General features: G+C 35.2%; 2 protein-coding genes and 1 long non-coding RNA gene across 5 annotated transcripts; 1 reads left to right on the forward strand and 2 right to left on the reverse strand.

Moving 5' to 3' along the window:
* Positions 1-431: 431 nt before the first annotated feature.
* Positions 432-8,269, reverse strand: LOC129875640 (probable ribosome-binding factor A, chloroplastic). Its single transcript, XM_055950927.1, is given in 3 exon segments — positions 432-591; positions 1,593-1,768; positions 7,979-8,269. Coding segments are annotated over 3 exon segments (627 nt in total).
* Positions 8,270-11,660: 3,391 nt separating this feature from the next.
* LOC129875913 (uncharacterized) lies at positions 11,661-12,540 on the forward strand. The gene is made up of 3 exons (XR_008763242.1): positions 11,661-11,748; positions 11,842-11,924; positions 12,492-12,540. It is a non-coding gene; the product is annotated as an uncharacterized LOC129875913 (long non-coding RNA).
* Positions 12,541-19,783: 7,243 nt separating this feature from the next.
* On the reverse strand, positions 19,784-22,915 carry LOC129877405 (bZIP transcription factor 29-like). 3 transcript variants are annotated; one of them, XM_055952901.1, is made up of 6 exons: positions 22,730-22,915; positions 20,931-22,332; positions 20,715-20,847; positions 20,538-20,622; positions 20,100-20,319; positions 19,784-19,995 (listed from the first exon to the last, which is right to left on the reverse strand). In XM_055952901.1, exons 2-6 carry the CDS (start codon positions 22,223-22,225, stop codon positions 19,971-19,973), a joined length of 1,758 nt encoding a protein of 585 aa, XP_055808876.1. In that variant the 5' UTR covers positions 22,226-22,332; positions 22,730-22,915; the 3' UTR covers positions 19,784-19,970. The 3 variants fall into 3 exon arrangements, with proteins under 3 accessions (XP_055808876.1, XP_055808878.1, XP_055808877.1); XM_055952903.1 differs by having other exon boundaries at positions 19,784-20,319; XM_055952902.1 differs by lacking the exon at positions 22,730-22,915 and having other exon boundaries at positions 20,931-22,710.
* Positions 22,916-26,273: the final 3,358 nt, after the last annotated feature.

The raw sequence follows: 26,273 nt of genomic DNA on the forward strand, positions 1-26,273 counted from the left end.
TATGTAAATAATAAAGCTTGAGGATTTTAAAATTAATGTTATTAACATTAATTTTAAAATTGTCACATCTATTCAATAATTAAAACTTGTGTCATTTTTTGAAACTTTTTTGTCACCCATAATTTCTTTCCCCGGAGCTGAGCAAATGTTATTTGCACGAGTGTAATTAAGAACATAATCCACACCCTGTGAAAAAGGAGAAATACTCATTAGTCAATAGCCATGTTTTCAAAGAGCATCCAGTAAGTAATATGAGACTTACTATAGTGAAACGTATATCTCATGTAGCTCAAAGACAGAGAGAATTCGATGAACTGAAAGCCGTGCTCATTTAGGATCTATACTTTTAAAAACTATGAGAGACTTACCATAGTGTAACGTATAAATCTTATATTAGAAGTAAACTGCTGGTTCAAGAGCTCCAGGGAGAATTATTTTACATAAATAACGCCTTCCTCATCTGGTTCATCTCCCTCCCAGTCCTCCTCATCATCAATTTGGTCTGATACTTATGGTTGTTAATTTTTATCACCTCGAGAATATGCATTCCCTTTCTCGCTCTCATCTCTTATCGTTTCAGTATTGCAATAACCTTAAAGGAGTTTACTAAACAGTTAAGCATGACTGCACAATGTTGATTATAAATTGCACTCAAGCAAAACAAGCCAATGGCTCTTCCTCACACCCTCTAAGAAAGGACCTAAAATTTAAGAGCCCTCAAGAATATATTCAACATTCAAATCCTTAAAAGTCATGTTGCTCGGACTCGGAAGTGGGTACCCGATATAGGTGTGGATTTAGAGGTCGGATTCTTCATCACATAAATTTTAGGATTTGGGAAGTGGAGATCCAAGTACAGATACGGGTTCGAGTAACATAGCCTAAAACTGAAGAAGTGATTTACTTCTATGCTATATAGTTGTCCAGAAAGTCATGCTGCTGATTTTTATTTAAACAAGAATCGTAACAGGATCGACCTACAAATGCTAGAACCAATGAACTTTGGACATCATTTGCGTGAATAGAGAAGACAGAAAAATGAAGGCACACCATAACAACATATATAGCCAGTGCAAGGCACTTACCCCTAACTTTGTAAGGCACACCATATGATTCACTATAATGTTATTGCACATAACTCGAGACTATAATTCTTCAACCAATTGGTGCTGATTGATAATTCTCTCTCTTTTTTTTAACTTGGCTTTCCTGCAAGAGACTACTAATTTAGTAATTCATCAAGTTATATTTATAGCATTATGCAAATTCCAATAAGTGGTGGATATGCCAAATGAACCTGAGATGTGATAAGCACAAATTTGATATCTTTCATCTTATCAACAAGATAATTTTGGTCAGAGATTTATAATTATTGCTTAGCCATCCCATCAATAGGGGCTAGTCCAAGTAAAAGGTTTAGATCTCACAACGTAAAGTATTGGTAGGCACGATAACCAGAAGTAAAAGCAACAGACGGAGAGAAAAATCAAAAGAAAATGCAGGAAAAGTTAATTGCCATTGAAGTCATGAAATAAACACAAGTATCCCCAATCTAATAGCAATTCTAACACACAAAAAGATAAGAATTTCTCATCCTGCTTCCACATTCAAGTGACTCATCCTCAATGAAACGAATCTCAGGAGTTAGTCGCAACTTCATTCGCTTCCCTAGCTCACTCCGAACATATTTGGCTTTTGACTTCAAACCAGAAATTGACACCTCCTTTCCTCTTTCATCTCCAAAAACAGAGACATAGACTTTAACGATCTAAAGTAGACCAGATGTAAATTTGTTAGATAACACACACATCATGCTCGGAGATCTCAAACCAGAGTAACCTATTCAATTTCTTCAGTTGGCAATTTTGTCCAAAAAGAAATGACCAAGTTGTAACAAATAAACACACTTAAAACAAAAAAAAACTCTTTTCAAAATTAATTATCTCATCTCCCATATTTCCTTGCCAACCGCAGATTACTCTATATAGTGACATAACTGATGGGCAGATACAACTGACAAGTTAATCCTGAGAAAGATAAACTTGGAGATTGGGTTCTTCTAGTCAGTTTCTCTTGGATGGTGATGATCCAAGCAGTGTGATTACTCGGTAGATGTAATACTATCCTCAACCTCATACAATGAAAACATATGTAATTATTATTTTCCTTAAAATGTTTAAAGACAGATCTTTATGCTCACTAGTGTGGAAACTAGGGGATAACACCAGCTTTAAAGTAAGACTAGTGAAGTAGTTACTTTCAGCTAATGGAACCACTTAAAACATCAGGATAGAGAAAGACACAACTTAGTTTAAGTGGTCAAATTCCACAGAGCAAGACGGTTGTCTGTGTTTCATCGTCAATGAGATATGAATTTGCAACTGGAAATGGTGAAAACACCTTTTTGTTTTATTCCTAAGCTTCTTATTATGAAAATATCTCCAAGACAAAATTTCTCTAAGCATCCACATGACATTAACAACTCCATTTGTTAGGCATTCAAGAATTACTTCACAAAGTAACTAATTGACCATCAGAAAACTTAAACATTAGATTCAGAGACAGAAAACAGAAAGTAGTGAATAAACTTTAATCCAGCTAATTCCTCGAAAGAGACCTGAAAAAAACGGAACGAATAAGATCTCTTTGCAAAGATGATAAAAAGAACTTCATTATGGCGATTAACTAAACATAAAGCAACAGATCGTTTGCCTACATAATGCTTGTAAGATCCCCATTGGGTGCTCATTAAAAAATGATCAGGCTGCATCACTATATCTACGGAAATAGGCCAAACAAAGAAAAACATATCATATGAACCAGCTGTGAAATATGCACCACTTGAATAATTAGTTCTATGAGCATCTAAATCTTATGCATCATAAAGCTTCTTTACGTTCATGTATGACCAACTAATGTATGGAGCTTTCTACTTTCTCCTCCACCGACTTCAACTCCGTTTTGAGAAAACCATACTGTACTAAGCTTGTCATTAATTTAGCGCTTGAGAAAAGCATTTAGCAAGTAAAGAAGCTTCTCTAGATTACTTCAAAAAACCTGAGAGTCACATGGCAAGCCACCTATATTTCTGAGTATCTGCTTAAGCCATGTATCTGTTGGGGGAGGAAACACCACAACTAAAGTTTAATATTATAATAAATAATGAAAATAAATTAGACACGAGAATTTTACGTGGAAACCCCTCAAACAGATAGAGGAGAAAACCATGGGGTAGAAGGATCTTACTATGATAATATGAGAGTACACTGCTCTCAAATATAAGGCAAAAACAATAATTAATAGTTCTTTCTTATAAAAGGAACAACTCACTTAAAAGGACACTCAAAACTACAATATTTATCTTGGTGTATAACTCTCTTTGTGTTCTTACACTTTTGGATTGTATTTTTTTTATGGGATAATCTAAATGAGGGCAAGAGGTCATCTATTTATAGAAAATTAGAAACACGTAAAATTCGCGTATTGCACCTTCCTTTTTGACTATGTGTTCAAAACGCATTTTGTAGTATTTGACTATCTTGCATTCTCCTACTTGAAGATTTAATTGAGAATCAATTAAGTCTTCACACCATCATTTCTACCCAATTATTGCAATGTTACGTTTCTGTTAGGCCAACAGAAGATCGACACCGTATAAACTTATTACTGTTGATCGGCTTCGTAAACATATCTGCTAGGTTATCATTAGTGTGAATTTTCTGAATATCCATACTACCTTCTTTCACCTTCTCACGAACAAAGTGATACTGAATTCGTATATGCTTTATCCTTGAATGAAATGCCGGATTCTTTGCAAGATGCAAAGCGCTCTGACTGTCACAAAATATAGAAACCTTCTCTTGTTTGTGCCCGAGCTCCTCTAGTAACATCTGTATCCATATTGCCTCTTTGCTAGCTTGTGTAGCTGCTACATATTCTACTTGTAGCCATGATAGATTACAGTTTTGAAACCCATCTTACAGCTCTTTCAGCAAGAGTAAACACATAACATGTGGTGGACTTTCTTTTATCAAGATCACCTACATAATCTGAATCAACATAACCGTTAACAGTAAAGTCTGATCTTCCACAAAACATTGCAACATCTAAGGTACCCTTGACATATCTCAAGATCCTCTTAACAGTATTCAAATGCTCTCTACCAGAATTAGTCATGTATCGACTAACCACTCCCACTGCTTATGCAATGTTAGGTCTTGTACATATCATGACGAATATTAAACTTTCTACTGTTGATGCATACGGTTCTCGAGACATCTCCATCCTCTATGCTTCATTGCTAGGACTCATTCTTGAGGATAACTTGAAATTAATAGAAAGTGGGGTAAAAATTGACTTACAGTCTTGTATCTTGAAGCGTCGCAAGATTTTCTTCAAGTAGTTCTTTTGAGAAAGCCAAATCTTTCTATTATTTCTGTCTCGGTGAATTTGCATCCTTAGAATCATGTTTGCTGGTCCCAAGTCCTTCATTTCAAACTCCCTATCCAACTGTGCCTTTAAGTTTGCGAGATGATCTTTGTTGGGGCCTGCTACCAACATGTCATCAACATACAACAACAAAATAACAAAATTGTCATCACCAAATCTCTTGTAATAAACACAAGGATCTGAACTATGTTTGTTGTATCCAAGGCTTATAATGAAGGAATCAAATCTCTTATACCAACATCTCGATACCTGTTTGAGATCGTACAGAGATTTGTTCAACCTACAAACCTAGTTCTCTTTTTCCTGTTCTTCAAAACCTTCTGGTTGGAGCATGTAAATTTCTTCTTCAAGCTCTCCATGAAGAAATATAGTTTTGACATCTAACTAATCCAAGTAAAAGTCAAATGTAGCATACATCACCAGGACCACTAGAATTATTGTGAGTCGAACCACCGGAGAAAATATCTCATTGAAGTCTATACCTTCTTTCTGAGTGAATCCTTTCACCACCAATCTTGCATGACACTTCTCCACTTGATATATTGCGTTTGATCTTATAGACCCTTTTTTCCAATGGCCTTCCTTCATTGTGGAAATTGAAAAAGATCTCATGTTTTATTTTTATGAAGAGCTTCAATTTCTTCTCGTATTGCTTTCAGCCACATAGATAATTCTTGGTCTTCCATATCCTCGTGAATAGTTGAAGGCTCTACATCCTCTGTTAATAGACAGTATGTAACATTTTTCTCCATAGAATAATCTGAGTGCCAAATTGGTTTTCTTCTCTCCCTAGCTAACCATCGAACTTGTAGAGTCTTGATCTCAGCTTGCTCTTGTTTTTCATGCTCTGGTGCTGCCTCAGAAAAAACTAGAGCTTCTTCTATTTCTTTAACTTCAACTGTAGTAGTCTCTAATTTTTCTTTCGAAGTGCTACATTCTTTTGCTTCTATCTTATTTTCAACAAACACAACATCCCTGTTGATTACCACCTTGCGGGCAGTGGGATCCCACAAGCGATACTCATTGAATCCATCAGCATACCCTAAGAAAATGCATTCCCTAGATTTTGGATCCAACTTTAATTTTTCTTAAGTGTTGTACATAACATAAGTAAGAATTCCGTATATATGTAAGTGAGAATAATCAACTAGTTTTTCTGTCCACATCTCCATTAGTATTTTCAGATCAATTACGGTTGATGGTGACCGATTAATCTTATAACAGACGGTTTTGACTACTTCTGCCCAGAATGGTTTTTCCATCCTTGGAGTTTCCAACATAGCTCTTATCCGTTCCAACAAGGTTTTGTTCATACGCTCTGCTACTCTATTTTGTTGTGGAGTATATACCACCGTGAACTGCCTTTTAATACCTTCTTATTTATAGAAGTTATCAAATTCATCACCAGTGTATTCTCCTTCATTATCTGTCCTCAAATATTTGATCTTTTTCTCAGATTCAAGTTCCACCCGCGCTTTGAACTCTTTGAAAATCGGAAAAACATCTGTCTTTAATTTGATTAGATACACCCAACTTCTCTTGGAGTAATTGTCGATAAATGACACAATATTTTGCTCTTCCTAGGGACTCCACCGGTGCTTGGCAGACATCAGAGCGGACCAAATCTAATATTTCTTTGCTTTTAACAGAGGAACTGCTAAACTTCAATCTATGTTGCTTACTGGTAACACAATGCTCACAAAAGGGTAGTGAAACATTTTTGAACCCTGGAAGAAGCTTTTGCTCAGCAAGAATCTTCAAACCTCGTTCCGACATATGGCCAAGTTTACGATGCCACATTATTGTTGATTCTTCAAATGAATTTGCCGACGCGGTTGATGCTTATCCTTCTTGGTGTGTTTCACCTTTAAGCACATATAGATTTGTAGCAAGTTTTTCTGCTTTCATCACTACAAGCGCTCCTTTTGATATTTTCATGACTACACCATGAGTTTTATATGAACATCCATTATCATCTAATTATCCCAAAGACAATAGAGTCTTTCTTAACTCTTTCACATGTCATACCTCCTGGATGTGCGTACCGTGACATCATACATCTTTATTTTGATGAATACAATACTAATAACATCCAAAGCATGATCATCTCTCATGAACACAGACCCTACTGAGATAGAATTATATTGATGGAACCATTCTTTTCGAAAAGTCATGTGCCATGTTGCTCCTGTGTCTATTATCCAGACATCAGTGAAACATTTTTTGCCTTCACTATTTGATATTGCTTCACTACATAAAATATCGTCATCATCCGAGGTACTTGTAACATTCCCTTGAGCATTTGATGACTCAGGGTGTTCACTCTTCTTCTTGAACCGATAATCTTTCTTGAAGTGCCCTTTCTTGCCATAGTTGTAACACTTAATATTCTTCTTACTTCCTGATTGAGATCTACCATGATTGTGACTCCCACTGGGGACACGTTCCGTTGGTCTTCCTCTCACTATCATCGAAGCTTCAGCTTGCTGCGAACTTGCTTGTCCGTCTTCCTTATTTTTGTGCTGATTTTCTTTTTCTAAGACAACGGCTGTAATTTTCTCGAAAACTAGACTATCTGTATTTTTTATCAGGTTGATGATGAGTTGATCATACGAGTCAGGCAGACTTTGAAGTAGAAGCTCCACATATTCAGTCCCTTCTATTTTGTAATCCATTGTTATAAATTGCAAAAACAGAGTATTTAAAGTATTGATGTGCTCAGTAACCGACATGGACTCTGTCATTCGAAAAGCATACAATCTTTTTTAAGAAGATTTTATTATGCAAATATTTGGCCTCATACAATCCCATAAGAGTATCCCATATTTCCTTCATCGTCCGTTTTTCAGCCACACTAGACAACATTTGATCAACTAGTGCTAAGTGTAGATCAGCAACTGCATTACTGTCTATGTCATTCCACTTGCTATCACCAGTAAAGTTTGTAGGCATGCCTTTAATTATAGCTAAGCAATTGTCTTTTCTTAATATCGCTCTTATTTTCATTTTCCACAATGAGAAATTAGTCCCATTATTTATTTATTATAGGTATTATGCATTAAATTAATAGATAAAGTAAGAATAACGGAAGCTCCAATACATATAAAAAAACAGGCAAAAGCTTCAATTCAAGTAAAAATAACTGTACACTGCGGGGGGTTATAGTGAGAGACATTTACAGTGGAATCAATGTGATCACTTCTCGACGATAATAGTGATCTTAATGGTAAGTAGTAAGTACCTAAATCTAATGCAATGCACGACAATCGTTACATAGAGCTTGTGAAATCCTCTCCCAAGTGCTCATCAGGAGACTATCAGGTTACAATATTTTATCTACTTAAGTTCTATAAGCAATCAAAAATTGAATCAACTATGCATCAATCCCAAATTAATCGAGCCTAGTTATATGAATCCTCTATATCCTTCCACTCTATTCAAGCGTTTCATTCCAATCTACAAAAAACCACTAGTGTATATTATAAAATTATAAATAAGCTAAAAAGTAAATTTGATCAAGAGGAAAGACCTGTAAATCAATCAATACTTTGACATCACTGATAGTGGTAAGTGAAGAAAGGTAAGGATTAGCACCGAGAGAAGTTTCAAGGAGGACAGCATATAGTAAAACCTTATCGGTAAGTAACATGTCGGATAATTCTCTTCTTATTTGCTTAGCCACCATTTTCACTCTCCGAGGATTCGCCATATATCTAATTAAGCTACCCTTAACAACACTGCTACTAGCTTTCAGGTCCGGTGATTTGAATTGCCGGAGTCTGATGTGCTTTGCTGGAAAAATGGACGGTGCCGAACACATTGTTCTCGTGAAGGGACATGTGTGTGGATTCTGAATGACTAGGACCGACATTTGATTTTGAGTTGTAGAGATGATCGAGGCAAGAGGGACAGAATAGTTTGGAGTATCCGTTTGAAGGTGTTTTTGGACGAGTTTTTAACTAAAATCATCCTTAAAATATTTCACTTAATCAAAATATCTTTTTAATTTTTTCAAATTAACCAACAACATTCTTTTGTTAATACATATGTCTATTTTTGACATTCTTAATTATCACACAATTTTTTCTTTTTTCCTTTAAGAAGCCTTTTAACTTCGAGCACGGAATCTAAGTGACGTGAAAATAAATTAAAGTTGACCAGAAAAATGGTAGTGCACTAATTTAGTGCATTATATAACTTCCATTAAAGTATTTTAATATTTAAACACTAACCGGTGTATTGGCTAGAAGATCATCTATGTCGAGCACATCACTAAAACTTAGATGTCTACCTCTGTGTAAATCTCACGGAGGTTGGCCGTTTAAGTCTTTATAGAGAGCTGAAGCATGCACGGGGATGTAAGCATCCTGAATCGGCTAATTAAGAGAAAGACCAATGTGTATCCAAAAATGGGCGGGCTGGAGTGGATGGTTCTGGATCGGGGGAGCTGCAGTTGTAGTTGGAGATGTAACTGTAGCTAGAGCTGGAGCGACAGGCTCATTTACGAGGTGTATGCAACCTCATCGACCACCTCCTCAGTCAGCCAATCCTTCACAACATTTACGTCCATATAACCTACAACGTTCAAGTACGTGTCAATGCCCTAGAATGGGAGACACATTGGGTGGCAGCTAGTACTGACCTGCTGGTACAAGAAGCTCATTAATTCTTGTGGCCTCATATGCCATTTGCGATGTCTCGACGGTCATTTGAGCAATCTGCAAATCCAACTCGGGTATAATCTGAGCATATATTCCCAACTGGTACATTCGTTGTATGCTCATAACATGTATGTATTTTGAATGTTAATTAGTCAATTTATATACTAAGTATATTAAACACAAAGTCAGATTTATTAGGCTTACCAACGCCTTCGTATTGCCCTAGAGGGACATCAGTACATATACAACATGTACTGGTATGTAAAATTACACAAGTGAGAATGCTCAAATGAATCATATGGGCAATTATGCTAAAGTGCAGACAAAGATAATTCTCACAAGACAGTTGTAAGAGAATTTTTTGTGTAGGTTGCCATAAACTAAGAGGGGCACCATGAAGGTAAGTGTGAGATTTGTAAGTTTGACAGAACAAACAAAGAAGAAGAAGAAGAAAGAAGAAGAAAGAAGAAGAAGAGAGTAAAGGTAACAGTAGTAGTGTTACCACTTTGTATATTTCCTTTTCTTATATTTCTAATAGCAATTACACTATATCAATGATATATATATATATATATATATATATTGTTTAGCTTCTAAAAAAGAATTAGTTATTCTAACAACTTGTTAGTTATCTAGCTTAAAATGCTCCTTGGTAAATAACCAATCTACCTAACTAACCTTTCACAACACTCCCCTTCAAGCTAGGAGGTGCAAATATATTCAAAACTTCTAGCTTGATAGAAGATATTCATGCTGAACTCTAGACAAACTTTTAGTTAATATATCTACAAGTTGTTCTTGAGTTGGTAGATAGTTCACTTTGATCAAACCTTATTGTAACCTTTGTCTAGTGAAGTGACAATCTATTTTTATGTATTTTATTCTTTCATGATATACTGGATTTGCTGCAATCTGAATTGCAGCCTTGCTATCACTGTATACTTGCACTGGCAGCTCAACTTCAGCCTCCACTTCTTTCAACATTCCAAGCAGCCACACTAATTCTGACACAATAGAGGTCATGCTTCTATACTCAGCCTCAGCGGAACTCTTTGATACTATGGTCTGCTTTTTGGCTTTCTATGAAATCAAGGACTTTCCAATCTTAATCATGTACCCTGTGATAGATTTTCAGGTGAGTGGACAAGAAGCCCAATCAGCATCACAAAATGTAGTAACCTTATGATCTGAGTTGTTGGACAGTAGTATTCCTTGTCGAGGTTGCTTCTTTAAGTATCTAATCACTCTTAGTGCAGCATCCATGTGAGACTTTTTGGGTTGACTCAGAAATTAAAATAATGTCTGAGTACTAAAAGATATATCTGGTCTTGTCATATTGAGGTACAAGAGCTTCTCTATAAGTCTTTGATATGTTACCTGATCTATCAAGGGATCATCAGCTTCTTCTTGCCTTTTGTGCACATGTTCATCATACTCCCTTGATGTTAGTTTGATATTAATATCTATAGGTGTTCCTGCTGGTTTAGCTTCTCCCATTCCAACTTCTGTTATAAGTTCAAGAGCATACTTCCTCTGATGCATTAGTATCCCTTTTGTGGACCTTGAAAATTCAATTTCCACAAAATATTTGAGCTCTCCTAAGTCTTTCATCTTTAAGGCCTTTTTTAAAGCCTCATTTGTTTCTTCTATCAACTTCAAATAGCTGCCAGTAATCAACATGTCATCTATATACACAAGTATAATTTATATAAGAAGAAGAAGAATCTTTTCTTTCTTTTTTGAAAAGGGATAACCGGGCTTCTTTGAAGTAATAAGACTATTCAAATTATAATATTCGTGGAGAAAGAATTATAATAAATGTAAAGAAGAGGCATCTTCCTGGCAATTCCTTCTTCTGATTTGCTGATGAATAATGAGTAATCATACTGACTCTGTTTAAACTTAAGAGAAACAAGTGCCTCAGTAAGTTTTTGATTTCATTGTCTTGGGGCTTGCTTAAGTCCATATAGGGACTTTGTCAGTCTACACACATTCTCCCCTTGACTGACAAATCCTTGAGGAACATGCATATAAATTTCATCATCAAGATCTCCATGGACAAGAGCATTAAAAACATCAATTTGGTGGATATGCCATTGTCTGGAGGCTGTAAGAGATAGGATAGACCTCATTGTAACCATGTTCACTGTTATATCCCGCACTTTTGGGCATCCAGAAAGAGGAAAAAAAATATTTTTGGCTTGCAAGGAGTAGAGTTGTGAATTATTTTATTCATTTTAATTAGTACCGGTGTGATGTTCATGGAAAAATTGGTGTGAAAATACGGAGGAAGGCCGAGGGCAAAATTGGAAATTTTGGAAACTAGTTGGTGAATTACTAATACGACTTATGGTTTTGTTGGGCTCAAATAATGATGATAATAATAGGAACTAAGTGATTGGGCTTGGAAAACAAAAAGAAAAACAAGAGAGGCCCAACACAAGGAAAGGGCCCAAGTCTTGGAACTTAGCCCATTAATTAAGTGGCTTATATATATATATATGTTGATGACTTTTAAGTCATATTTATCCATTAAGTTTTCTTTATCAACAAGAGGATTCAAGAGAGTTCTAGAGAGAAAGGAAGAGAAGAAACTTGAAGCTAGAGGAAGAATGGGTTCGGCCAAGGGAAAAAAAAGGTAAATCTCCGATTTTGCTTCGTGAATTAATTATCTAAGGTGTACCAAGATGTTATGAAGGTATTGGTAACGTAAATTTATGGTTTGTAGCAGCCCAAAAACGTTACCAAACAGCCCCAAAGTTTTAGCCGCGCTAGGAGAGCTTCCGAGGCAAGTTTTGGAGAGTTTCGGGAAAGGTAAGGTCTCTCCTTTAAAATTTGAGTTTATGATGTGGTTATGAGGTGTAGTACATGTCCTAAATATGGCTGGAGGTAGAGAAATTATACAAGGATGCTTGATGTTAGAAACTACTAAATTAAAGTCGTAGTAGTTAAATCGAAGTCGCGTAGTGTGTTGTCGTTGTGGCGATGCGGGTGCAGCTGGTTGGATTGTATGATGCAGGGATTTAAAGTCTTTTAAAAAGGGTGTGGTTGCTGTTGGTTGCAGCCACACGACCCCCCATTTGGTATGGTTAAAGATTTTATGAAATAAAGGTTAAAAACTCTATTTTGGTATCGGAGTTTTATGCTAGTTGTTTGGAGCTTGTGTTGTTTAAAGTTGAGGTGATTTGATTGTATATATACTGCTAGTTGTTGTTGTTGATATGATTGTTGATATGGTGGCCGAGTTGAGATCTCGGGGATAGTGTATTTATAGGGGAGATGCTACCGAAATTTCGGCAGATTAGAAATTAATTTGTTTGAAGGATTAAGACAAGTATATGGTGATGAATCTAATGACTATGTCAACTCTCTTGAATGTAGACTAACAAGTTGGAAGAATAAGAAAAGCTAGTAAGGCGCGGTACAAGTATGTGAAGTTTTCTTCTTTTCTTTTGGCATGTCTTAGCCTTAAGTGATTGATATACGAAATGTGGGGATAATTCCATTCATAGAACTCCAAGTATGACTCATAAGTCTTATTCACTTCTCGATGGTAGAAGTCCTATACTAGTTGAGTTATTGCCTCTCAAGGCTTCTATACGATGGAGAGTAGTAAGTATGTGAAGCTAACCGTTCCTTCTTTTGGCATGTCTTTGGTATAAGTATGTGAGGCTTACCCTTCTATTTCAAGGCATGATTCCGATGTTATGGTTTCATAAGTGCTTCCATATTTTCTTTGTTTCCAAAATTTAGGTGTCAACGGTCCCAAGGAAATGACTACTTTTCCTATAATCCGTCAATGTTTTCCAAAATGTCTATGATTTTCCAAAACAAAGGTTTACAATATTACAAGCTTTTATGACAATAACGATGGATATGTTTTATAACGACATTGATGATGTCGAGGATGAGAATATGTCTATGACGGCTATGATAAGAACGGCTTCATGTATGTAAGGTTTACCCTTCTTTCTCTTGGCATGTTTTGACGTAAGTATATAGAGCTACTCTTTCTCTTGGCATGATTTTTATGAAACAAGTATATTACATTTTATACAATTTCAAGGAAGTCCTATTCGTAGAGCCACTAGGATGGACTATTTTCTTGAGTTTTCAAAGGATATTTTTCTCGTTCTTAGATATGTGTATATGATTCCAAAAGTTTTATTTTGATATAATCCATGGTAATTTTCGAAAGGTACTTGACATGACTCTTATCTTGATTTTGAATTATAGCTCATTCCGATTATTCTACGAGTCTTGGAAATTGGTCCTATGTGGATATGTATACGATTTGGCGTCTTATAAGATTGTGACCTTATTCTACGTTCTCTTAATATTATCTTTCGTTGATAGTCTCATCCTATAATAATTGTTCCTTCAAGGTGAGACAAAGCGACCGTGATTAATTCATAATATAATCGGAGGTTACCGACCTTCCGTCACTCCGATAGATACATAACTTTCGTTGAGCTCTCCTGCATGCTGTCTATATGTATATGTATATGTATATGTATATGTATATGGAGGATATGGGGAGGTGTATATATGGCGCTATAGACGCATTCCCACCTGATCAGTTGGAGTAATTTTCATCCTGGACGCGGGACATATGTGGGCACGCCGACGTGGTTTGGTGATATGACTTCTATTTTCTATGCATATAAAAAAGATATGTTTTATATGATAAGACGAGCATGCATGGCATCTGGCCTAAAAGGGCACTCATATGTACAGGTTACTCTCTTATCTCACTATATGTCTATGATTCTACGATATGGTTGTTCATACCTTATGTTCTTTATTATGCTGATTTTCATGCCTTACATACTCGGTACATTACTCGTACTGACCCCCTTTTCATTGGGGGCTGCGTTTCATGCCACGCAGGTGCACCCAGACAAGTAAAAGCTACTATAGAAGATGTTCCCATGGGGTCAGCAACTCCACTTGTTCCTGGGGTGTTGCCGAGTGAGATTATAAACGCTATGATGTTTCATTCGAAGTTAGAGACCTTGCAGACAGAGTCGTGGGAATAGAGTGTCAGCTTTGTAAGCGGCGTCACCAGCCGATATGTTATTATGTAGTATGTCATGAGTTTATGAGATGGTAGATTTTGGATAGCAGGATTCGGAAAGCGTAGCTATGTTTTTCATTTCTTCTTGATGCAAAATTCTAAAGAGATTGAGAATGTAATAGAGTTAGCGGGTTCGCTCGGCTCCGAGCACGGGGTCGGGTGCCCATCACACCCTATTAAGATCGGGGTGTGACATTCACAACTAGAGAAAAGGTTTCTTTGTAATTAATACCTTCTTACTGACTATAGCCTTTGGCAACTAATCTGGCCTTAAACCTTTCTTCTTCACCTGTGGACTTGTATTTAACTTTATAAATCCATCTTCAACTAATAGGCTTTTTTCCTGGAAGCAGGGTAGTGATCTCCCAAGTCTGATTACTTTCTAATGCTCGGATCTATGCTTGCATAGCATCAACCCATCTTAGATTCTTAATGGCTTCAGCATAACTGGTAGGTTCTGTTATAGTTGAAGTAGCAATAATATAGCACTGATAAGTGGGAAGAGATGAGAATAGCTCACATAGTTAGACAGAAGATATTGAACATCATTGGTTATATTGAGAGAAACAAAATCTTTCAGCCATATAGGAGGCTGTTTAGATCTTGCAGATCTTCTAGGAACATTTTGACCTTCTGTAATATGTGATACCTCAGGGCCATTACCATCAGTAGTTACTATACCTCAGGTTACTCTACATTGACTTAATCATAGCCTACATCAAAACTTGGATCTTCCCCTTCTGATATGGCAGCTTGATTAGTATTTTTTAATACTATAAGAGTCATAGGAGATAAATCTTGACTAGCCATACCTGACCCTTGCAGATTGTCTGCAAATAGCTATTGTGGATCAGAACTAGCATTATTGGCAAATGGAAAGATATCCTTCCTAAAGATAACATGTCTATTGATAAAGAAGGATTTGTTGAGAAAGTCAAATAAAATATAGCCTTTATGCACCTCAAAATATCCCATGCTGACCTTGACCTGGGCATAAGTTTGTCATGTTCAGTAAGATTCTTTGCAAAGGAAAGACATTCAAGGGTCCTCAAATGATATAACCCTGGTTTCATGTCATATAGTCTTTCATAGAGAGTTTGAAACTCAATCACACTACTAGGAAGTATGTTAATGAGATAGGCTTCATCTAGGACACAGCGACCCCAAAACTTTATAGGTATTTTAGCTTGAAACCTCAAAGCTCTTGTTACTTCTAGCAGATGTCTATGCTTCCTCTCAGCAACACCATTTTGCTGAGGAGTGTAAGGAAAAGATCTTTGATGAATAATGCCCCATTCTTTGAACATATTATAACATACAGAGTTAATAAATTTTGTACCATTATCAGATCTGAGAATCTTCACCATTTTGTCAAACTGATTTTTTGCTTATTGCAAGAACATTTGAAGAGATACACAAACATCTATCTTTTATTTAAGTAAAAATAATCAGGTCATTCTTGAAAAATCATCAACTATTGTAAGAAAGTACTTATTGACATCAAAAGTAGTTGTATTATAGGGTCCCCAAAGATCAACATATATCAAGTCAAAGTATCTACTACTTTTAATGCTGCTTGAAGGAAAAACAGGTCTAATTTGCTTTGCAAATGGGAAAACTAAACACTTAGACATTGTAGACATAGTGGTTTTATTCACAGTAAGCATCTTAGCAAGTACTGCTAAAGAAGGATATCCAAGTCTTTGATGCCATAACTCCATGTCTGGTTCTTTAACTGTTGGCTAGACTGTATCAACAGCATATGCAACCTCCTTAGTATTGCTTTGAATTAGTTGGCTCCATAGTAGATATAGTCCTCCTTCTTCTTTACCAACTTCCTTTACCTTTCCAGTGTAAAGCTCCTGGAAAACACAAAAATCAGGGAAGAAGGAGACTGTGCATCCTACTTCCTTTGTTATTTTGCTGACAGACAGTAGATTATACTTAAAGTCTGGTATATGGAACACATTAGTAATGACACTTCTAGTTGACAGACTACATGAGCCAATATGAGTCACTTGTGTAGTGCCACCATTTGGTAAGAATACATTCTTAGGAATATCAAGCTTTAATACAGAGTCCCTTTTTAGCATATCCAAATTAGAGACCATATGATTTGTTGCACCTATATTTACAATTCATAAATCACTATTTTCAGTGACAAATAAGGCTTTAACTGCAGCATTTGCCTTATTGCAATCAGATGTAGGAGTTCCCTTTTGACTCATCATTTTAAGAATATGGTCATACTGATCTTTTGTGAAGGTACAGCCTTAAAGTAATTATTTGACATCTTCCTCAGCTTGACTTAAAGTCTTATTGCATATAGGGACTTCACCTGGAGTTTCATTAGTGTTGTACTGGGCTATAATATTCCTTCCCCATACTAATTTATCACTCACATTGGTGTTCAAACCATTAGAAAAATGAGCCTAAACTGGTTGCTGAGATTGACCAGATAACCCAGTAGTATCAACATAGGCAGCGTTTGCACTTTGTACCTTTCTCTTGGACTTGAAGTCAGGTGGATATCCAACAACCTTGTAACAAAACTCTTTGGTATGATCTCTACACTTACAAAATTCACAGATTAAAAGTGTATTTTTCTTGAACCTCTGATTAACACCTGAACTGCTACCAACTTTAGAGTACATAACAGCAGATTCTAACATAGAGGAATTTAGTCCCAAATTACTGAGCCCTGTAACAATAAACTTTTGGCTCTCATCTCCTACTATCAAAGCATATGCCTGATTAATAGTAGAGAGTGGATTTATTATGAGAATCTGACTCCTAGCTTGATGATATGAATTATTTAGTCCCATTAAAAATTGATATAGTTTTTGTTTATTCATGTGAGCTACAAATCCCCTGGATTTCTCACAGTTACAGCAGGGCGAAGACACTAACACTTCAAACTCATCCCACAAGGCTTTCAGCCTTGTATAATATACAGAAACAAAAGTAGTACCCTGTTGTAAAGTTGCAATCTCTTTGTGTAAACTGTAGGTCCTTGATCCATCTACTCTATCAAACCTCTCTTGTAGATCAGTCCACACATGCAATGCACTTGAAGAAAATGCAATTCCACTAAGTAAGCTCTTTGAAACTGAATTCATTAACCATGACAAGACAATTGCATTCACCTTTTCTCATTGACACCACAGTTCTTCACTATACATTTCCTTTCTGCATGTTCTATCAACCAACCCTAACTTGCTCCTTCCAAACAAAGCTAATTTGATTGACCGACTCCATAAGGTTTAGTTTTCCATACCATTCAGGTAAAATAAGATAATGCTAATTTCACTTACATCCGTAGGTCTAAGGAATAAAGGATGATTATAGTCAATACATTTCCCTTGTGTGAAATTGCTGCTCGAAGTGAAAGGCATACTGGCTCGTTGATGATTTTGATTGAGATTTTGAGATGAATCTACTGCTTCTGTGTCACCTACCATTTCTTCAAACAAAATCATGGAATTTAACTGTTGAGGGTAGATTTTAGCTCTGATGAAGCTTTGATCTGTAGATCTATCTTAAAATATAGATGAATCTATGAATCTATTTTTGATTCTTTGACTCAAAAATAAGGATCAACTTTTCATAGTGATAACTATGACGATTGCTTTGATACCATGAAGGTAAATGTGTGATCTATGAGTTTGACAGAACAAAGAAGAAGAAAGAAGAAGAAGAGAGTAAAGGTAACAGTAGTAGTGTTACCACTTTCTATATTTCTTTTTCCTATATTTCTAATATATATATATAGAGAGAGAGAGAGAGTGTTTAGCTACTAAAACAGAGTTAGTTATTCTAACAACTTGTTAGTTATCTAGCTTAAACTGCTCCTTGATAAATGACCAATGTACCCCTCCTTCTAACTAACCTCTCACAACACACCACCTAAGCTAAATCCATTCGAAGGTAATGCAGTTTTATAGAAAAATATAGAACAAGTTCAAAACAATAAAAGAGTTTGATGGATTACAGTTTGGGACAGTATCTTGGATCCCATTGACATACAGCCCAATGAGGAAAGTACTAGTCGTAACTGGGGAGAATAAAAAGGCAGGTTGAATATAATTCAACTCTTGCGAATAGCATGATCATGAGTAGAGAAAATGATCAAAATGGTACTTAATGTGTGGGGTTTGAAGTATTGTGGTCCTTGATATATACTACTTAATTGAAATAGTTGATACCACATTGTCATAGACTTAGATTTCAACTAATACTTTCGTGCGACACTTGACAACTTACTCACAAATCTTTTACGATCTTGCAATCTCAAGTAAGCCTTTAAAACTAGATCGCTAAGGAAATGCTAGATTGTAAAAAGACAAAGAGCTTTTATGAAGAAGGTTTTGTATTACTTGGAAAAATGCTTGATTGTTTGATTTCTGGATAGTTTGTTACAAATGACTGTCCCTCTATTTATACTACTCTTAAGGAGCTTAAGTGTAAATAAAAATTGTTATACAAGTCCTTTCATATTTACAGAGAAGTCTCTAATCTAAAATTCTCTACATTCATATATACAAAATATAGACCCTTACATCACCCAAATTTTTTAATTGTACTAAAAAATATTTTTTTGAAAAAGAAAATTTAGGTGGCGTGGTGGTAGGGTAGAGCGTGGGGGTGGATGTAGGGGATCCAGGTGGGGGTGGGTGGAGGAGGCCAAAAAACATTAAATTTTTTTGAATTCTTTTTTTAAAAATTGGAGGGGGGTGGGAGGTGGGAGTAGGAGGTCAGGGTGGGGTTTGGGGTAGGGTGATGTGGGGGGCAAAAAATTTAATTTTAAATTTCTTCAAAAATTTTAGGGTGGGGTGGGGGTAGGGGGTCTGATTTGGGGGGAAGGATGGAGAGAGGGTCAAAAGATTTTATTCTTTTTAGAAATTATTTTAAGTTTTTAAAAAAAAATTGTGGTGGAGGTGGGGGTAGGTGGTTCGGGTGGATGGGAGCAAGGTTGGGTTGGGCAAAATTATTTTTGATATTTGTTTTTAAAAAAATGGGGGTGATGGAGATAGGGAGTGGGCGAAAAATTTGGTTGGTGGGTGGTGGGGGTTAAGGGGTAGAAGAAAATTAAATTTCATTTTTGTATGAAAAATTAATTGTTTAAAAAATAATAATTTAAGGGTGGATTGGGGGTTGTAGGGGTTAGAACATTAACAATTTTGCTTTAGTTTAATGTCTTTGGGCTTTAGGAGATTAAAGTAGATTAGAACTATTTTACCCAAAGCATATTTGACCAAATTCATATTTACCCATATTATATATGGGTGAATTATAATCAAATCCATTTTGACTCAATTCATATTCAATTCATCCAAATCCGATCTAATCCAACCATTTGACACCCCTATTCCATTGCCGTTTTCAGGGATAATTCTTAAGTGTGCTTCATCCATCGGAAATCCCGATTTGGTCTTCAAACATCACTCGCCGGGTTTTAATAGTAGAAAAGGCAACTTCTTAAAATTTCTTGGTTAACTTTTAACAGCAACCATTATATTTTAGAGTTTAGGACCAAAACGATCACATTTTGCATACGTGAAGGACTATTTCAATTAAGTGTAAGTGGTATATATCAAGGACCATAACACTTCAAACTCCATAAGGACTATTTTGATCATTTTCTCTCATGAGTACATACATATAATCTTGAGTCCAAAGATCGTCGTTTCTCAAAGAACGAACTGTGTTTACATCAGAAGCCTCTCTCTATATATATATATATATGACCAGTAACTCAAATGGACAGGCATGCCTGATAGATACTAACCACACCTTAAGTTTTTTTTCCTGTAAATGGAGAACTAATGAATGAATATGCTGAATGAAACTAATTATTATCGACTATCATTAAAACTAACAAAACATAATGAGAATCAGACGTTTCAAACTACTTTGATTCGTGCTTTGCAGGTGCACTGCTATTGAGCTGCTGCTTTTGGTGCTGAGATGATTGCTGCAACTGATGCATGTTCAATTGAGTAGCCTGTTGCCGCTGCAACTGGAACATCTGGGGATTGAGAGAAAGCTGCTGAAACTTGGCAGCATCTCCATTTAGCTCAGCAGTAGCAATCTTCAGGCGTTGAACTTCAGCAGTCAATGCTTCATTTAGAGCTGTCATAGTAAATATAACACCATAAGGTTTGCTACCCGACTTCTAGAGCACAAAACCCAACAGGGAATTAAAATTTTGGAGCATTCACATTTTTCACTACTAGCAATGTACATAAACAGAATAATATACAGGTTAACAAAGAAATCCCTACTTCCCCTGGGATAATGTGATGCAGTAGGGATATCAGAGTCATGTTTCACAGAAGAAAGGTGCATACCATCACGGAGTTGAGCCTGTTGCTCCATGGATTGCAGTCGGAACTTTAGCTCGTTGTTTTGGCTTGTGAGCCCAGAAGAATCTCTCTGAATGCAATTACAAGACAAGTTCAAGAAATTAGAACATGAAGACAAGAAATTTTCTTGAACTAAACAATACCGAAAGTTGAGATTGTTACCTGCAACAGAGTTACTTGAGTAGACAATGTGGTGGCTTCAGTCTGTAAGGTTTGTACCTTTTGTTCTAACTCCGCAATATATATCATCTTTCTCTCTTTTGAACGAGCAGCAGATTGACGGTTGGCCAAAATCCTTAAACAAAAAACAATATGGTGGGTAAACGGCACAGCAAAATAGAAAACCAAATCCATGCATCATTAAGAAGGGAACACTACCTTTTGGCACGTTTCGGATCTGCTAAGGCTATCTCTGCAAGTTTCTCGTTTGCCATAATTTTCTTCAATTCAGCTCCATTGAATTCGCCATTACCAAACTCTAAACTGAAACTATCTGAATTTGCATCAAGTGAATTTGTGGGTGAGAGTTGGCCATGGTGTGGTCCAGGGGATGGAGGCAATTTTGGCGACTCACCACCAAAGTTTAACTTCCCCATAAAACTGTCCATTGAAATACTCTTGTAGTGTCTGATTGTTGGCGCAATATCTCCCCCAGCACTCCTTTTGATCCCCTCCCTCTTCTCAGTTGATGATGACAACCCTAGTGTCTGCATACTGCTGCCATTGTCATTCACACTGCTTGTCGCTTCATTGTCACTGCTATCACATCCATTTGTCTTGGTACCACTAGCTCTACTGTCTAAATCTTCACAGTTCTCATTACCCTGCTTCTCATCCATACCGGAGGAGTTCAATGACTCAATATTGTCCAAATTCATATACGCGGAAAACAGGTCATCTACGACTTCTCCTTCAGATTTTCTTTCACCCATTCCCTCAGCATTACTATCATTGCTTTTATCCCAAAAGCCTTCACGTTTAACCAACTGTGCTGGCTTACCACCAGCATTATCCCTTGAAGAAGCTGACCTTTCTAGAGCACCAGGACTCCTTGATGGAACAAGCGGTGGTGAGGGCTGCGTGACACTAGAAAAGCCAAAAGGGATATCACTGTTAGACCTTCTATGAGCATTACGAGGAGGAAGACTCTCCCCTACCCTAGATGAATTACACCTAGAGAAAGGTGAGGGCGGCAATGAAGAATGTAAATTGCCATCACGATCCTCCATTGACACATCAGCCACTACAGGGTCAGAGATGAACGTCGAAGAGGATTCCTTATATGGTGAAGGGCTCAGAGGCGGCAAGGAATCAAGTGAGAAAAAAGATGATTGCGATAAAGATCGTGAATGTGAGGGCCCTTGAGTAGTAAAACTCTGCATACCTAGATGCTGACTCGTCGGCCTGCTTACTGGGATATGAGAATATGGCGAAATAGGGGGCATTTGTGGATGAGAAGGCGATAAGACAACTCTTTTGGCGCTATTTTCAACACCAAAATTTGGAGAAAACTGTGGCATTTGACCATGGAACTGAGAAGTAGACAACTGGGGTATGTCAAGTTGGTTTGTCAAAATAGGTTGGTGTTTTGGGAGGGAAGAAGATGATTGCCCGAATGATGATTGAAGCCTCCGCATCATATCAATGTTAGCTTCGACATTTTCACCCCACATCTCCTCCAAATTTTCAACTCCACCAATCAACTACTATCGACCAGTGATTCAAACCCTCCACTTTTACCAAAAGAAAAAAAAAATCCTAATTTTGCAGTTCTTGGCACCTAAATTTGAAACGTAAAATCTCAAGTCAAGCTCATCAATAGCATAAACTCCAAAATCAGAATCGAGCAAAAACCAAGAAATGACCAAGTATAATCATCAAACCAACAAACAGTCGTTGAAACCAAAGTACTATACGAGCTCCAAAACAACAAAGAATACAGAAAATCAAGAAATGATACTCAGTAGGAAAAAAAGTTGCAATCTTTGAACAATAGCTGAAACTGAATCGACCACTCATCAAGTCAAGCTCATGAATGACACAAAACCCAAAAAGGGTATCAAGAAATGAATCATCAAATAAAGAATCAATCATAAAAAAGCTCAAGTAGTAGAGGCAAGCTCAGAAAAATCAAGAAAAGCTACAATCTTTGGACCATTAGCGGATCGACCTGTTACCTGAAAGTGAGCAATGGCTGAATGTGTGGAAAACAGAAAAGGGCTTCTCTTTACTGCCTTCTTGAGTATAGTACGACTCAAGCCGCGTGAATTTAATATGAATTTCAATTTCTCCGTTTCACTAATCTTTGTTTCCTCTATCACCGCAGAGATTATGTAGCAAACCCAAATTTACTCCCTTAAACTTTGTTTGGATAATTTGGATGGTTGTTATGTTATATTATAGTGTATTGTTTTAATCAGTACTATATTTGGATAGATTGTATTTTTTTGTCGTTATATATTGTCATATATTTATAATTTGAATAATAAGATTATGAGAAAAGTAGGATAGAAGATCAAGCTACCGTGAAAAGGTAAGATAAAGGATAAAATAATTTTTTTAAGTAGTAAGTAAAAAAATGAGAATAAAATATTAAGGTGACTATGTGATCACACCAAATTGATCGTTACACAAAATAGGTCTTTTCATCATTACCTAACAATTAATTTAAACGATATGATATGATAAAATTTAAGTATCAATCAAAATAAAAATTGTATTTAAACTAACAATATAATACAACGGGTAATAGCCATCTAAACAAGGTGTTAATATATTATTATTTCTCCTTTTATTTATTAAAAATATACTCCTATTATTTTTTAAAAAAAATAGTATTCTCTGTTTTAATTTGTTTGGCATATTTTGGCTTGACACGAAATTTAAGAAAAACATTTGAATCAAATATGTCAAATGTATCAAAATGTTATTTATTGTGTGGTGTTAAACATGTCGAGTAAAAATTTAGAATTAAAAACTTGCTAAAAAGGGAAAGAGTCATTTTTCTTAAACAAACTTCAAGAAAAAGTAGGTCAAACAAATTGAAATGGAGGAGTAATACTTAAAGATTATTAAAAAATTTTGGACACCTTTAACAAAATTTCTAACCTCGCCACTGAATTTCATTACTGTACTTTGCCACTGAATTCTATTAATGTACTTTCAAAGCTCCCCAACTCCCATAGCTTTGATTTCATCGACCGAGAAATCTAAAATCAATTTATTAATACTTAGAGAAATTTAAATTTATTTATTTTTTCCTTTAAGCATTGTTCCTTTTTTCGTGTTCGTCAACTTTGAGGTGAAATTTATTAGATACATAAAATAAACTATATCAGATAAATAGAAAGATAGTTCAGATGCATCTAATCATTAAGTATATATTATATACATAACAAAAATTATATCAAATTCATAGAAGAGTTGTTCAGATACATAAAAGAACAATTCAAACACATAAAATAAACAAATTAGATACATCTAATCATTAAGTATATATAAAATATATAAAAGAAACTATATCACACACACACTTAAGCCCATATGCATTAATGTCATTCGTGTATTCACTATAGAAGCAACTAATCAAGATATAGAAGAATTTAGTATACAGATTAAAGAATTCCAAGGAAAAATTTGATGGCTTGGCGTTAAAGTTTGCTTGAATTTAAAGAATGTCGTTGCCTTAAGCCATATTTGGGGTGTGGTTAAAGAAAAAGTTGTTAAGAACACAGGTTAAGAGAGAGAGAGAGTCAAGAGGTCAGGTGTTCAGAAAGGTGGTGATGCGGCATTGGCCGTCTAAGTGGTTAATCCGATGAGTCAATTCTCAATGCGATGCTTGTGGGCCCCCGTCAATTCCTTTGAGTTTCATTCTTGCGAAAACAGGGTAAGATAATTAAAAAATAAAAATAAAAATAGGGAAAATATAGGTTGATTTCAATAATTAAGAGGCTAAAACATGACAAGACATACAAGAGAGGAAGTACTGAATAGGATTTTACAACATATTTGCTCACACCGTATTTAAAAAATTACTTTTTTACTTTACCTTTAAAATTGGTTTCAACTTCACTTTCCTCGTTTTACCTTTATCTAAATCACTTTCTATTGGTATGAGAGCGGAAAGTTTTTGGGGAACTATATATGAGATGACCATTAAAAAATACTAAGACATATAGAGAAACTAAAGACAAATTACAAAGTTTGTATTGGGAATGTAAAAGACTAAATCATACAAAGGAAGATAATAAAAGACTTGATCATCTAATAACAATAAGACTAGACTAGAATATAAATTGATTATACAACTTAAAGTTAGACAGAATATATGAAAAGGCATCCTATCTTTCGGCCTATAAGATCAAGATATTGGTATTTAAATAGAGAAATTAAAGATAGACAAATTGCACGTGACAAACTAAAAGTTTTAACCTTATATTTAAAAGTAGTAGAAACTATATACATATTATTTCGTGTATATACTCAAGGAAGAGAAAAATTTGTTGATCCAAAGTTTAAAAGTGCAATTAAGTGGGAGTTACAAAGTATAGAGAGTGATATTACACAATATAATAAAAGAATAACATTTCAGAGAAATTGGTAAAGCCATTTTATGTTTCATTAGGATAAATTTATGAAAAATTTACCAATATTTTAAAGACTAAGATAACTTCATTAGTGGCTCGACGAAGAACTACAACATCGATTTGAGTTAACAAAGACAAAGTTCAATTTTCAAAACTATCTAAGAGCATTACAAGAAGACTTGATTAGTAAAACGTCCTTAGAAGAAAATAATCTTATACTAAGACAGGAGTATTTAAGACAAGAATTAAATCATCTTGAAAGAAATATAGGATATTTTAATCATAGAATAAGGTACTATAAAAGAAGAATTCAAATAATTCCTTTAGGATAAAATAGATGCAACTTGAATTTGTTAGAAGAATTCGATTAAAATATAGCTGGCTTTATTACGAATTAAAATACAAAAGAGAATTAAGACGTATAGAAAGAATTTTAAGACAATATTTACTATCTGTAGAAAAAGAACTAAATAAAGCAACAATCTATACACTGTTACTTGAACTACAAAAAATCGATTTATGTTAGGAATTATTTAATATTGAACAAGATATAAAATATTGTAATGAAAGAATAGAGGATAATAAGAGACGTTGTAAAATAACAATTTCGTTGGGATAAATAAATAAAAAATAGATTCCTTAAAACATTTAGAATATTAAGACTTAAGAATTTACCCTGAAAAAGATATAGAGCATTAAAAGAACATACATTTATAAAGTGTAACTTCAATAAAGGAGAATATATATTACATTCAAAGGACAGACAATATAATACTTTAATAGATTTAGTAATAAATTTTAGTAGTAAGGTCCAAGAACAAGATAAAAATATAATAAGATTTTAAAAAGTAGTAGAGACCACCCTAAATAAGCTGAAAAAGATACTAGAAAAATTAGAACAAAATTTTGATTTTTTAAAATCACAAGAACTAGAAATAGATAGAAAACTTCAGTATTTAAATACTAAGTTCAATTTAGAAACAATACCTCCAAAAGTGAAAATAGAAAAATTAATTAAGACAATAACAAAAAAGTCTAAAGAGTTAGAAATTAGAACTACTCAATTAGTGACAAAAATAACAGGACAAGTAGATATAATAAATACAAATATAATTGATTTTTAAAAAAAAAACTT

Source organism: Solanum dulcamara, chromosome 12 (assembly GCF_947179165.1).
Source record: "Solanum dulcamara chromosome 12, daSolDulc1.2, whole genome shotgun sequence".
Lineage (NCBI taxonomy): Eukaryota > Viridiplantae > Streptophyta > Magnoliopsida > Solanales > Solanaceae > Solanum > Solanum dulcamara.